Source organism: Otolemur garnettii, unplaced genomic scaffold, assembly GCF_000181295.1.
Source record: "Otolemur garnettii isolate 467f Iridium unplaced genomic scaffold, OtoGar3 scaffold00005, whole genome shotgun sequence".
In the NCBI taxonomy this organism is placed as follows: Eukaryota; Metazoa; Chordata; class Mammalia; order Primates; family Galagidae; genus Otolemur; species Otolemur garnettii.
Genome location: NW_003852400.1, coordinates 10,068,955 through 10,084,600, shown reverse-complemented (window position 1 = coordinate 10,084,600; position 15,646 = coordinate 10,068,955). Strand labels below are relative to the sequence as shown.

At 34.5% G+C, this 15,646-nt stretch overlaps 1 protein-coding gene across 2 annotated transcripts in view; it reads left to right on the top strand.

Annotated features, from left to right (window-relative positions):
• Window positions 1–10,589, top strand: part of HGF (hepatocyte growth factor) — a 71,664-nt gene extending 61,075 nt beyond the window's left edge. For both annotated transcript variants that reach the window (XM_003782626.3, XM_012812649.2), the window contains 7 exons: window positions 831–869; window positions 2,101–2,197; window positions 4,930–5,004; window positions 6,377–6,523; window positions 7,045–7,151; window positions 7,276–7,421; window positions 10,119–10,589. In XM_003782626.3, coding sequence (XP_003782674.1) covers window positions 831–869; window positions 2,101–2,197; window positions 4,930–5,004; window positions 6,377–6,523; window positions 7,045–7,151; window positions 7,276–7,421; window positions 10,119–10,295 — 788 coding nt within the window. In that variant the 3' untranslated portion in view covers window positions 10,296–10,589. The remainder of the gene's footprint in view (window positions 1–830; window positions 870–2,100; window positions 2,198–4,929; window positions 5,005–6,376; window positions 6,524–7,044; window positions 7,152–7,275; window positions 7,422–10,118) is intronic.
• The last annotated feature ends 5,057 nt before the right edge of the window (window positions 10,590–15,646 follow it).

The window sequence follows — 15,646 nt, the reverse complement described above, 5'->3', positions numbered from 1 at the left end:
TTGAGCTCAGGGCATTTCCAGGGATTAACAACCATCTGGGTCTACGTAGTGCCTGACTGAACTCTGTGCCATCAATTCTGAACAGTCAAACGTTAAGCTCCAGGAAATGTCTTATGTCTCATTTATTACTGCATAAGTATTTCCAAATCCCAGCATCTTCCAAGCCTTTTTCTTTGCAGCAATTAAACCCCAGTAGAGATGAAACAGTAGAAAGTTATGAGGGTTTAGTTAGAATTAATTTGGAGTTTTTGGTGTTCTCTTTTTCTCATACTTTTTTACTAGCCAATTGGAAAAGCCAATCCTTGAACTATTCTGACAGCAAAACAATGATATTGTGTGAAATTAATGATATTTAGGGAAATTAATTTTTATTCTTTAGAATTTTTGAAAACATTAAAAAGAAGTGTTCAGAAAAAGTTTAAATGATCCAGGTTACAGTAAAGACAAAGAAGGCTTTATGAAGGGTCCAAGCAAATCTATGCATTAGTCACATTCAATGATGTGTTCGTTGTGTACCATGTTGGGAATTTTGGTAGAATGACATGAATCCCAAAGCCAGCAGTGAACTTCAAGCTACTGAAGGTCATCAGACCACACACCTGAGAACATTTATAGTCATAAAACTGAGCTGTCCTCACATCACCTATAATATTATCCAGTAACAGTGATACAGAGTTACTTAAGAGTACTATTACATTTTATCTTTAAACAAATGCCAAGAATTGTAGTAAAATTTTTAAGGTATAGATACTTGAATTTTAGAAAATAGTTATCTTTATATGATAGAAATATGTACCTATGAATTATGTACCTATATATATTTTTTACAGGTGAAGGTGACACCACACCTACAATAGTCAATTTAGACCGTAAGTAATCTTTCAAAATATAAGATATGTCTCATTCTCTGTGTCAGAAATGATGTCAGTCTTGTCTTCATAGAAAATTGTCTTATCACTGTATTAACTTCCATCAGAAACATGAGTTAATCTATTTATGTTTATTTAAAATCTTTTTCTACGTGTAGATGTAAAGGAATTTCAAAGGCAACTGCATACTGAATATCAAAATTCAATTCTCTGTCACAAAATCTATAAACTGATACGTGTGATTTTGAATAAAGAAAATCATATTTACTTTTAATTTGGGGTACAACATATATAATGAATTGCCTTTACATACACTACCCTTTGCATAAAATCAGGATGGTACAGTCAGAAACAGACAATTGGGAAGTTCCTCAGTGTCTCTCTTCTGTTCCATTTTTAAAGCTTTGCTTTAAAATGTGTATCAGGTGAAGCATGACACAATCTGAGCGGGTCAGTTAATCCTCCCTTTAAGAATCTGTTGGGAGCTGCTTGTTTTTGATTTTCACATATTTCTTGGGCTGAACAAAGTTACTCAAGTGTTTTGATGTAGAAGGCCACCTGCTGTGCCCCGGGCTGAGGAAGCAGATGACAATCTATCCTAGACCATGGACACAAGTGGAGAGAATAAAGCCAGGAACACTGAGGAGGGTTAGGAAAACGCTACTCCAGAGGATTCTGTGTGCTGTCATTTGGAAATACTAATGTGGATATAATAATTATGTCATTGGGATATTATTTCAATAATTTTGATGTTGGTAATATGTTTCAAAATAGCTCTACTCTTGTACTGCAGAAATTCAGGAATAATAACCACAGATTGTTTTGTTGATTTCATTTCACTCAGGCTACTGATTTCTATTGGCATTTAGAAATAACCATCATAAATAACGCTGGTCCATGTTAGGTTGAGGATGGTGAGGGAAATACATTAGTATAGAGCTGAGGAGCTTATTCTTAGTACATGGTGATCAAAGCCACTGTCACTTTTGTGGCAACCTGTCTGCCATGAATTGATTAATTTCATGGTGTCACTTTGCTCCTTATATGAGGAGTAACACTGGAGGCTCGATAGGGTACTGTGGACATATACTACTTCTCTTTCTCCCAAATGTGCTTTGGATAAAATTGCAGTAGTTACATTAATCTAGTTTTCATTGTGTTTAAGAAAACTGAGAGGCACTGATTGTTTTGAAGTGTTCTATCATAATGGTATGTTTGGTCCTGGTTTCAGATCCTGTAATATCTTGTGCCAAAACAAAACAATTACGAGTTGTAAATGGGATTCCAACACGAACAAATGTGGGATGGATGGTTAGTTTGAAATACAGGTAATTATTAATAGATGCAAATCAAACTTATTTTGACACTTGGTAAATGTCATATTCCCAGAAGTATGGTCACATGTGGCTGTGAAGGTTGTCTCCTCCACAGCACTCGTAGCTGACAAGGGAAATGAGAGGACCACCACATTCCACTTACCAGACAACAACGCTCTGGACTTTGCAATTTGTGCTTCCAGAGGGAGAGCCTTTAAAATGTTCACAAAGGAGCCATATGTGTAGACTTTGTCCCTGGTTCTCATGGATGCTTCAATTTTTATTAAGCAAAGAGCAACTATATAGAGGACCTGTTTATTAATGTATCTGAATATCATGATAGTAGTTGTTTTCTAACCTGTTTATGTACAGTGATGTCAGGAATTTTATATTTATTTAGAATTTCTGACTGTTTCCTTGTTATTCAAATTAAAAATGGCAATTTTTTATTCTGGAATATTATCATTACAAAAATGGTTCACAAACTACAGTATAGTGATAGTTGAATTGTTTTTTTTTTTTTTGAGACAAAGTCTCACCATGTCATCCTCAGTAGAGTGCTGTGGCATCACAGCTCACAGCAAGCTCAAACTCCTCAGCTTAAGCAATTCTCTCGCCTCAGCCTCCCAAGTAGCTGGGACTACAGGCGCCCATCACAAATGCCTGGCTATTTTTAAGTTGTACTTGTTTGTGATTGTTGTTTGGCAGGTCCGAGTGGGGTTCGAACCCACCAACATTGGTGTATGTTGCTGGCACCCTACCCGCTGAGCTACAGGCACCGCCCTGTTGAATAATTTTAATATTATAATAACTGTAAATAAAAAGATTGACATGTTTTTCTTGATACTCTTAAGAATCAATGGCATGTTCCATAGAAAATCATTTTGCAAATTATATTAAAGAAAATGAAGCTAATAATTATGTCATAAGAATTAAATATTAAACATATAAGTTAACTTAAAATCTGATCTGATAGTTTTTCATATACCACATATATTATTCTGTATGGCAATCAGGATGATAAAATATCTGTGTTTTTATTTGTCTCTATCAGAACTTCATCATATAGAAACACACCCCTAAATATACCTGTTTTCTAGTCACTCTTATTTTCTAGATATTTCATGTTTCTCCCTCTTGTTGTCCCCACTTCATGTTGTAGCTTTCCTGAAATTTCCTTCTCATTCTTAAAACCTCAAGTTAAGCATCTCCTTTTTTAGGAAACCTACCCCTGGCATCCTAGGCTAGTGGAGAGAAGCATACCTCTTAATATCTCTACATCACGGTGATATCAAAATAGAACACAGATGACTTGAAACTGAAGTCTTTTATGAATAAACCAATTCTTGACAAGCAGATGACATCCCTTGATATTTATGTGTGTAGATCACCAGAATGTTGTAAAAGATACCAAAAGTTCTCTTTTCCCAAGGAATACCCCATTATATTTTATAAATATTTATACCAATAATTATAGTGTAGCTGTCCTAAGTATGTAGTACTGAAATAGAACTGTGAAACGAACCAGAATGTGAAGCTGATTGTGCAATATAAAGATTTAATCAAGACTAGAACTTTTTGGAATGTTTAATGTTTTTATTCTGAAAAATGTTCCAAAAATCAATATCTCTGAGTTAATTGGTGATTCTTTCCTGCTCTCATAACCACAAGGGAAAAACACATATACTTCTGAGTTATTTTTACCAAAAAGAGACTATATCAGACTATTCCTTTGGTTATGTTCGTGGAGAAGCAGATGAAACCCCTTTTCATCAGATCAGAGTACTATAAACTTTTAGAAATTTCTTTTCCTTTTAATCCAAGTTCTTAGTAACAACAGCTGTTGAGTTTTTCTTCCAAAACACATACTGTGAGGAAGAGAAATTAAAACTCGATATATACTCTTATCCTCCTGTGTGGCAAAGGCCATAAATAACTGCATCTTAGTCTGGGAATCTTCTAGTATTACTCTCTGAAGCACTGAACATCTGTACTCTTTGGAAATGTAAATTGAGAAAAATTGTAAGCTTTCCTTGTCGCTGCCAAAAAAAAAATAGATTTACAAATTTTGGATTTCAGCAAATAAATGCACTAGTATTTATAATTCTTTACAAGTATTTTACAATTCCTCGATGATTTGTCTTTCAAAATTGTTTAACTCTCTACATGAAATATTATAACACATTGCCAGTCTTACACTGAACTAACAAATTCAAAATAATTTATATTTTAAGTTAGTATATCAAAACTAAATAATGCTAGTGAAATTAGGAAATATAACACAAGCAATATTTGTTGCTACCACTGAATGGTTTTCAGGGTTTAAACGAGAACTAAAATTTTCATTTTTCATAATCAAACACTGAATGAAAAGAGGTCCACTCTTTTTTTTGTTTTAATTATCCTATATTTGTAGCACATACTTTCCCAAGGATAGATGAGCATACACATGAGTGGGCCTGTTGGGAATGGGTATCGGTATATAACGATTGAGTTCTTAGAGTTAGACAGAAGTAAAATTGGTTTCATAAAATTGTAATCACGCTATGAAACAAATGTTTCTGCTACACTCACCAAATAGTCACCCTTTAGATAAAGAGCTCCTTGCATCCCAGTTAAGTTCCTTTCTGCATTTTCTTCTGCAGTGCATTTATTTTGAACAAATGGAGCCATAGGTTTTGCATTAATTGGCAGTCACTCTTTCTGCACAGATGTTACTTGTTTCTCTTTCCTCTTTCTCATAGAAATAAACATATCTGTGGAGGATCGTTGATAAAAGAAAGTTGGGTTCTTACTGCAAGACAATGTTTCCCTTCTCGGTAAAGTGTTTTTAAAACTAATACTGTTTTGAGCTTTTAAAATACAGTAGAACCTTTAGAGTTGACCACCTCCCTACCATGACCACCTCTACAAGTCGACCTAATTTCACAGACCAGACGTGCACCGCACGCACGTGTCAGTACCGTAGGCTCACTTCCTTAAGTTGACCATTTTCTTTTTCTTTTTTTTTTTTTTTTGAGACAGAGTCTCACTCGTAACCCTAGGTAGAGTGCCATGGGTCATCATAGCTCACAGCAACCTCAGTTTCTTGGGCTCAAGAGATCCTCTTGCCTCAGCCACCCTAGTAGCTGGGACTAGAGGCACCCACCACAACCCCTGGCTAGTTTTTCTGTATTTGGTAGGGATGAGGTCTCACTCTTGCTCACGCTATTCTTGAACTCCTGAGCTCAAGCAATCCACCCACCGTGGCCTGCCAGAGTGCTAGGATCACACACAGGCAGGAGCCACTGTGCCTGGCCACCAGTTCCATATGTTGACCAGGTTCTTACAGTCCCTTGGGTGATCGACTTGCAGAGGTTCTACTGTGTTTGTGTGTGTGTGTGTGTGTGTGTGTGTAGCACAAATGTGTCTTTGTGTAGTTTTATGGTTAGAATGTGTATTTATTGTACAGACTTACTAGTATGGGGTAAACAAATTATTTTCTTTTTAAAATTTAGCTCACAAAACATACTTTGACTTCATTGATATTTACTCACAGGGCACAACTTTAGTTCACCTCTTTTCACAATTAGCATTACCCTCCCGTGGGGGGAAATGTGCTAGAATTATGTGAATAATTTGTATCTCAACCTGCTACTAGCAGCCTACATTTCGATATTCAATAGAAATTCGTATTCTTACTATCAGCAGACCTTTCGAAACTGGACTTCTTTCTCACTGTACAATCATTCTGGGCATAATTTTGAATGACAGTTGGCCTAAGGAAAAGATACGGAGACAGCATTTGCAAACTTACTTTCTGCTTCTCCTCAAGGCCACTTTGATTTTATTTGTGCACAACTTCAATCCCATTACCAAACCAAATATCCATATCCTTGAGATAAATAAAATGAGATTTTCTACAAAATCAGGATTCAGGTAGAGCACTTTACCTGAGAAATCTTCACAAGTGACTTACTCTCCAGCAAGCAAAATCAAGTTTTTAAAGAGTCATGTAGAATTCAGCAATATAAAAGCTATTTCTGCTTATGTATGCTTGTAATGTTCAGAATCTTCTATAACAAATGTGTTACTCTTTATTATACTTTGGACCGTATTTTAAATTTAAATTGTTTATCTGCCTTTACAAGCTAAAATACTAATAGTTGGGACTAAAATTGAGTTGTATTTTCCATAAAAATTTTTACTTAGAAACAAAGACTTGAAAGATTATGAAGCTTGGCTTGGGATTCATGACGTCCACGGAAGAGGAGACGAGAAACGCAAGCAGGTTCTAAATGTGTCCCAGCTCGTCTATGGACCCGAAGGTTCAGATCTGGTTTTACTGAAGCTTGCTAGGTTAGTTACTTTAGATGTTTTATTTTTAACCTGGACTAGAATCACTGAAGCATTTTCCTTAGTTGTGTGTCTATTCCTCCTCTCTTGCATAAATTTATTATTAAAGCGTATGTCATGTGTCTCATATGTAATGCATATGTATACGTATGTATGTGTGTGAGTTTGTGTGTGTGTAGAGAGTGACAGATTCTTTGCCAAATTTTCAAAAATGGATAAAGTTGAGCTAACCATCTAATCAATCTGCTTTAAAACTGATGCTTAGTGAGCAATTATTTGATACCTTTAAAAAGTAAAATAAAAAATAATGAGTACCATTAGGCACTCTTAATATTATAGCAATAAACGACTCATTTCTCTACTACCTACTCCAAATTCGTCATTAGATACAAAGCATTCCCGTTTTGTAAGAAACAAGACCATCTTCCCTGTAACGTCACATTCAGCACAAACATTACATTTAACTGTGTTTGTTTTGTGTTCTGTCCGGTGAGAATGCTTATCACTTTGTTTGCTCTTTTCAGGCCTGCCATCCTGGATGATTTTGTCAACACGATTGATTTACCTAATTACGGGTGCACAATTCCTGAAAAGACCACTTGCAGTGTTTATGGCTGGGGCTACACTGGATGTAAGCTGGTTTTTGAAAGATGAGGCAGTACTTAATTTTTTTTTTTTTAAAGAACACATTTGTCTTGTTTCTCACGTATCTCTCCTTTCCCTGTCATTCCTGTTTCTTTTCTGCACCACGTTAGTGATCAACTCTGACGGTCTGTTACGAGTAGCACATCTCTACATTATGGGAAATGAGAAGTGCAGCCAGCATCACCAAGGGAAGGTGACTCTGAACGAGTCAGAAATATGTGCGGGGGCTGAAAAGATCGGATCAGGACCATGTGAGGTAAGAAGGGAGGGCCTTAACAAGGAACATGTCGTTGATAACCCAGCTTTTCATTTTTACTTTTCTATTTATTTTCCTCAAATCAAAATTATTGTTGATAAGCCTATTCTCAAAGAGAGAAATTGAGAAAAATATCCTTGTGTTATCCTTGTGCGTATCTTTAACTAAACGGTAAGACAACTCGGGCTTTATTAGCACCAAACTATAATGACATTGGTCTCTCAAAAGGAATATTAAGTGAATACAGCCGTAACGCTAAGGAAAACTGTTCAAATGGAGGTATCTCAATCAGTTTGATAGAATAGCTTGCATTTTTGTGATTTTTTCTAAATTTATCTGATCTTCCCAAATCTCCATAAATAAATTTTATTATTAGTGTTATTAAGCGATAATATGCTTGGCTTTAAACATTTAAATCTGTTCTTGGGTAAGCTGATGTGTGTGTGTGTGTGTGTGTGTGTGTGTGTTTATTTAAACACATTCCATTTTTAAAAACCGAAAGGTCAAAGTTTGTGATTTTAAGAGCTTGGACATTACTATTTGTTAGGCAACTTATTTCAACTTGGCAGTGCTCCTATCCCTATTTTACATAGACAAATGTTCAGCTGGTATTTTAGATAGAGTTTGAATGGGAGAGACGTGTTCTCCAAGCCTTGGAGCTGTGAGATTATGGAATTCCTTGTGTAGCAAAGCAAGAAATGAGTTTAATAAGAAGAAGTGTTCTTTGATATGTAGGAAAACGCATGACCTAAGTATGGAGCATAAATATGTATTGAAATGCGTATGTTCCATACCTTGCTCTGAGATTTTATTCCTGAAGAGAAAATGTTTACTAAGGTAGAGTTTTTAGAACTGCTTTAAAATGATATGGTTGGTAACAAATGTATAACCAGTTTCAAATTCAGTGCCTTTCCAGTAAATCAGAATTACTATGTTCATTACCATAAGGGGAAAATGTATTAGGGAAAGTAAATAAATATATATTTCTCTAAAAGCAATTGGAGTTCCCTGAGCACAGAAGTTTGAACAAGACCCAATCTTAGCGATAGATCATCTAGGAAATTAGGTAATTAGCCCCATTATCATTACTGAAAATGGTTTGACAACTGCTTTTCAAGAATAGGCTTTAATCTGGTTTGTCCATGATGCATTCCTCATTTCCTTACTTTACCACTGGAGTATTTATCTCTTCAGCCCGTATTTGTTATTTTTATTTTTATTGATAACACTTGACTTCCAATTGATTCTACCACTTCTTAAAAATGAATTTATTCTCCAGAATTTTTTTTAATATATCACACTAACGTTTAAATAAACTCACTTAATCAATGAAATTTGAAAAAGAAATCTCCCAAATGTTTGTAAAAGAGCCATCACCTCCCATTTAGTGAAAGTCTTCAAATGGAATCACTGGTGCATTTGTTCCACAATAAGTTTTAATACCTGTACGGCGTAGTCAGAATGTCAATGGCTATCTTCTTTTCCACATGTATCACAGAAGCAAATTTTGCAATGTTTAATTTTATTTCACCATATTGCTGTTAGGGGAAAATTAAGATAGTCCTACACATTCTCCTTCACATAAAGATGTCCAAAGCCATTCACTGCATCCTTAGGAGGCTACCTGGCATGCGAAAGTAATATAGCACCGTTGTAATGGTTATGTACAATGATATGTATGCTCTTTATTTTATTTATTATGTATTTATATGCTATCTATTATTTATTACGTTTATTATTTATTACATTCATCTATAAATTAAACTCTATATATGTATATATACTTAACAAAAATCAATCTATTCCTTTCTCATCTGTCTATATTGGATGACATAACTGGGTTATGATATAAGAAATGCCATGAAATCATAGGCTACTCTCCAGGAAGGAAGGTATAAAATGTAACTATTACTGTACTAACTGCTAATACCATAGTAAGCGGAGACACATCCTTTACTTCGAAAAACCATTCCTAAATAATAAATAGAATTATTTTATTAACTTCATGGGATTGTTTTGGTTTGGGGATGTTTTTTGAGACAGAGTCTCACTTTGTCACTCTGGTTAGAATGCCATGGCATCATAGCTCACAGAACCCTCAAACTGCTGGGCTCAAGAGATCCTCTTGCTGCAGCCTCCCAAGCAGCTGGGACTATAGGCACCTGCCACAACCCGTATATGTTTTTAGAGACGGGGGACTTGCTCCTGCTTAGGCTGGTCTCAAACGCTCAAGCTTAAGCAGTCCACCCACCTCAGCCTTTACTGTAGTTTAATCATTAAAACTATATGATTACAACAGGGTTTTTTGTTTGCATTTTTCTCCATTTTTCAAATTTCTGCATTAAAAGTATATTGACTATCACAGGATCAAAATAAATATAACATATACCTAATTAAAAAGGTATTAGTGGTTATATGTTAATCTGCAAAGCACACTTGAAAGGATGAGTGAATATTTTGCAAAAGGCAAGTTCTCAAGTGACTATTACATAGGATAGAATACTTTGAACTTTGTACTTACTTTAGTCTTCCTTGACTAATTCAGTAGCAAGACAAACAGCGGTCTAGTATACCAATTTTTATACCTTCATATTTCAGTTGCAGTTTTTCTCTTTTGTGTATACAGGTATCTCTGAGATGCAAATATTATTATTATTTCTACGTCTAATAAGATGTTGCAATATCTCTTCTGCCTAGGGGGATTATGGCGGCCCACTTATTTGTGAGCAACACAAAATGAGAATGGTTCTTGGCGTCATCGTTCCTGGTCGTGGATGTGCCATTCCCAATCGTCCTGGTATTTTTGTCCGAGTAGCATATTATGCAAAATGGATACACAAAGTTATTTTAACATATAAGGTACCACAGTCATAGCTCAAGTAAGTGTGTCTGAAGCATCCACCAATACAGCTCTCTTTTACGTGAAGATTTCAGAGAATGTGGAATTGAAATGTCACTTAAAACAACCTAAGACAACTACTTGAGAGTCATGTTTGTTAAAATACTCAATATTTGTGGGTGTTTTCTGTTGTTTTGTTTGTCAGTGTTATTTTGTAAATGTTGAAATGAGTTAAGGTACATGCAAGTGTAGTAACATATTTCCTGAAGATACTTGAACGGATTAAAAAATGCAAAGGTGTAATTGCTGGATGATAAAAGATTTAACGGAAAAGATCAATTAATCTCTCTATGCTGCTTTCCAAGGTTAGTTCCTTAATGATGAATAAACCATAACTTAAATGTTAACTTTAACATGACCAAAACATTTTACACCTTGGGTCCTTAAATTGTCACTCCATTTCATATGCCATATGTTACAGTTCATTCATTTCTCCTCACCGTATATCTGGCAATACTGGTACACAAACACACTTTTATGAAAATACATAATTGTGTACATGTGCCTGAGTACACATGTGCGTGCACTACACTTTAAATTGTGGTATACGTGATGTAACCACTAAATATTTTGGAAGTATGTACTTATCCTATTTCCCCAAAGAATGGAAATTTCTAAAGACCAGCAGAAGCATTAAAGAAAGATGAAACATCAAAATGACTATTCCATCCTCTGTACATAATCTTCAGATGACCTTCACTGGCTGGCATTTCGGGTATTGTCATGACCTAATGTAGGTGATTACATTTATTTATTGTCCTTATGTAGTTTCTACATCTTAAAGGAAAGAAAGTGATTGGTCTATTTTTTTTCCTTCAATTTTAGGGCCACTTACTTATGCAAAATATCTGTACACCTGTTTTCCTAAAGTAATTCTTAAACCTCAGATAAGTGTTTAATTGAAAAAAATGTGTAAGTATTTTGGTCAATAAAAATGTAGCTACATAGCTTAATTCTTAGACTTTCTGCTGTAATTGGTTTCTAGCCCACTCTATTTTTAATTTTTAAAAAATATTTAAAAGGAACAATTCCATATACCTTCAGAGTTTTGTATATCATGCATTAAAGACTATGTTGGAGAATCATGCATTACTGTAAATGTCAGAGAAAAAGTGAAAATGCTTTTCCAAATCTGGAAGTCTTCTAGCCTAACATAGCTTTATTCAAGTAAAAAATAAGTTGTAAATGAAAGAATCAATTTATCTAATCTCTCTATTCAATTATGTTTTTAAAGTAGAGTTGAATTTGCTGAATCAAATATTTTATCAAGATATAGTCATTTTCTTATTTCATTTTGTAAAATCTGCTTAATGCCATCAGCAGTCAATATTCACTTACATCTCGTATTCTGTGTCAAATCATTGTATTTATTGTTGTATCTGTCCTACACAGCTATCCCACATGTATGTGTTGAGAAATGGGTCAACAAAGAATAATAGGATAAGCTTTAATTTTTCACAGAATCCTCCTGTACTTCTTCCTAACATCTTTAAAAAGAATTGATGTGAATGCTTTGAATCCATTATTCCCATTTCTCAGACTTGGTTTTCTTAAGTGATCTTTGTTAAGGCCAAGTTCCCAACCAATGCCCTGAAAGCTCTCTACGATATGGTTCAGTCCAGAGTAAAGCAGTTCTAAATCTGCTGGAGAGCTTAATCCACAGAGTACACAAGGCACCACATCCAGAAGTGTTTACACACAGTGTGCCATATATTTTGTAACTTGTAGTAGAACCAAAAAGTGATCCAACTAGTTGACGGTCCATTTCATCTTATCTGATTCTGTTTTTCTTTCCTTATATAACACATCATTTTGATGAAAACACATAATAACTTCAAAAGCATATTGGCAAAATATTAAATATTTTTCACAGTTTCTTTTTGTCAAACCAGCCCAACTTTTGTCACATACTAATATTTGTAAGACATTTATAAAACTTGCAGTACTGTTAAGTACTTGCATTTAAAAAATATTTCCTTTGTGTCTTTTCCTTTAAATTTTTGTGGAAAGAGAGAGAAGGATTACCTAAGTACAAGGTGCAGCTAACTGTTTAGACATTTTGAACAGTATTTTTTATTTTGTTAAAGGGTTAAAAACAACATTAGTACATCATCAAACATGGTGCACAAAGCAATTCTCTGGGAAATGTCCTTCGTGATAAAGGGACGTGGGTGGCATTGACAATGGAAGCCTGATGAACAAGCCCAGTTAGTTTAGGTAGTAGGCCAGGGTGCAATCCTGGCTTTATTCTCTAGTGAAAAATGCTAATTACTTGGTGTTCTTTTCTAAATAAACTAGAAAAAAAAAAGTTCACTGTATCCAATAATCCATTTCATTTCGTGTCATGGAAAAAAAGGATCTTTAAGTCTGACATTTTCAATGCTGTTTTGTTTTGGCTGTTCTAATAATGGTTACACACAGTATGCTGTTAGAAGCGTAGACATTTTCTGAGGTCTACCAGGAATTGAAATGTAAAATTAAAATATTTGTCATAATGCCTCTGCCGTGCAGAAGGGATAATAATCCTTTTGTATACTTCTTTTTAATTTTATTATAAATGTGTAAGGACTTTTACCTATTCGCTGTGGGCAGGACCTCAGTGAAATGGTTTATATTGAGTCAGTCTCTAGTATTAACAAGCTCTTGCTTGCTATCTGGGTGTTTCAAACTATGGGAATCATGAGACACTGGAAGGCAAGGAAAATAACAATAATGGCATGTGATAGCAAAATTGTATTTCACTTATTCCTGTGAATATTTCTTGTTGGTACCAATGGTACTGTACAAAGCGAATGTTATAGCCACAACATTCTCTTGAAAAGAACACTGTCAAGAAGTGGGAAATTGCTGTTAGGCATTTTCTTGTTGTTTCTAAACTTTCCTTTAAAAAAAAAAAAAAGAAATACTGGTTCTCCCATATAGAGATCATGAGGTAAAGAATTTTAATAAGGTCTCATAGGAAAACATTCTTAAATTGATTAATTTGAGAGCCAAATAACTCCTTTCAATTAATTATATCCCTCATTTACAAACTCATTTGATAAATAGTTAAGAGTAAAAGGGACACAATCTTGATCTTGTTTAAGCAAATACTTTTTAAATAAATTACTTTTTGATGATAAAGTCCCAAGGGAAGTTATCTTTCCACATTCACCTGAGTTTAGAACTAAGAATTTACTAATTAAAAAAAAAAAAATTAAAGTTTTCTGGATCATAAAACTCTTGCCAGTGTACCTTTTCAGTAGGTTCATTTCCATTTGCACAGAAAGTTTCTATCTTTAGGAAACTGAAAGGGAATACTGTGGATGTTATGACTGTTTTGTGTGTAAATGGGAAATTGAGAAGCTGCCTATTGTGTGGGATAGCTGGATGCTTGCCCCAAAAGGGGACACTGTGGTTATGACTTGTATTATAAAGTCTCTGTAGCTAATAAAGTTGTTATTTTTATAACCATGATTGTATTGTTATTCTTAATAATAATAAAATATTTTATCAAAATGTTTCTCTTCTCTGTTATATACACGGCTATGATTGTGTTTGTCCTAGGACTTTAATGCAAACAACAGCAACAACAGTGATTTCATGGACAGAATTATGCATTCTTGTAAGAAATATCTTATAACTTGTTTATAGAACCAAGACAAAAATCATTCTTATATTCCGACATCTATCCATGGACATCGAAGTGGTCTAAAGTAAACCTTTAATCTCTACGCGTTTTGACTTGTCCCACTATAGAATATTATTATGTAGTTATTATTCATATTTGTCAAAATAATTGTATGCTGTACCTGCCCAACATGTACAAAGTGTTCTATAAATTATCACCTAATTTCCTTTCTTGTCTCCCTATATAATATAAAAGTGATTTAAAATTATTTAATTATTCATTTATAAGTAGTTCTTTAAAATATACATCAAATTCAGGATAAATAGATACAAATCCAATGGATTCATCTGATTCAGATTGGAAGAACTAATCATCAATGATCTAACCAAAGGGAGCGTTATAACATCATTGATTATTTTAAGTTGTTTTAATACTGCCTCTCCCCGTAAAAGATTTCTATACTAATTATTCTAGCGTAGTGATCTCAAGTGGTGATTAATGCATCTAATTCCGTAGCCCATATTAAAATATCTGATCTTTTAAAAAATTATGATTAAAGCAATATATGTGGGTGTGTGTTACATAAATACTTTATGGTGACAATAAGAATATTTTAACTGTATACTGTTTATTGTTCTAAATTTTATTTTTTTCCCTGTTCTCTAGACTTGTATTCCATCCAAACTTATTTTCTGCTATTTTAAGTAGAATAGTCCAGGAAAGCCTCTTTAAGATAGGGTATTTAAACAGGATTCTTGACAAAGAGAGAGAGAGAGAGAGAAATCTGTTGAAATCATTAATATTAGGAAACTATTTTTGTTGGTTTCTTAATACTTACTCCTCTAAATTGTGATGCTCTGACTAGTCAGTATTTGGCAATGTCCCAAATAGAATCCATGTGGTCTGCCCTGCTTCTATGTTTCAGTCCGGGATTTCCATCCTCATTCTGTGTTATTGTTCTCCTACACAAGCATCAGCTTTAACCTATATAATCTTTTTTTTTAGAGGCTAAGGCTCACTTTGTCACCCTCAGTAGAGTGCTGACGCATCACAGCTCATAGCAACGTCCAGCTATTGGGCTTAGGCGATTCTCTTGCCTCAACCTCCCATGTAGCTGGAACTACAGGTACCCACCACAACGCCTGGCTATTTTTTGTTGTAGTTTGGCCAGAGCTGGGTTTGAACCCGCCACCCTTGGTATATGGGTCGGGCGCCTTACTCACTGAGCCATAGGCACCACCCAACCTAGACAATCTTAAAAGCAATTCTACTGAATTACAAATCATTCATGTAAAATTCACATTAGAAGTTTGGTTCTGGACAGCATATATTTTTCTTTCATGTCTTGCATTTACAAATAATCTCAATTGTATATGTTATTTAGGAACGTTAAAATTTAAAAGGAGCTTTAAGATAAAAGCAATATTTGTAGCAATTAGGGCAGAGTTTGCAATATTATGAATAGTATGTTATTGCCTAAGGCACATGTTTTGCCTCATTCTGCTTTGTCTTTAATGTGCTATCACCTCAAATCAATTTGAGCTCCTTGGAGACGTCAGCCTAATTTATTTTTGTATTTGCACATTATTTTACACAGTGCTTCGCACATAATGGTACCCAACATAAATCATGTAATTATTAAAATTCTATATTTCACTCTCTTTGAAGGCTTATCAATATTAAGAGATTTGTATTTCTTATAAAAATTTTGCAACC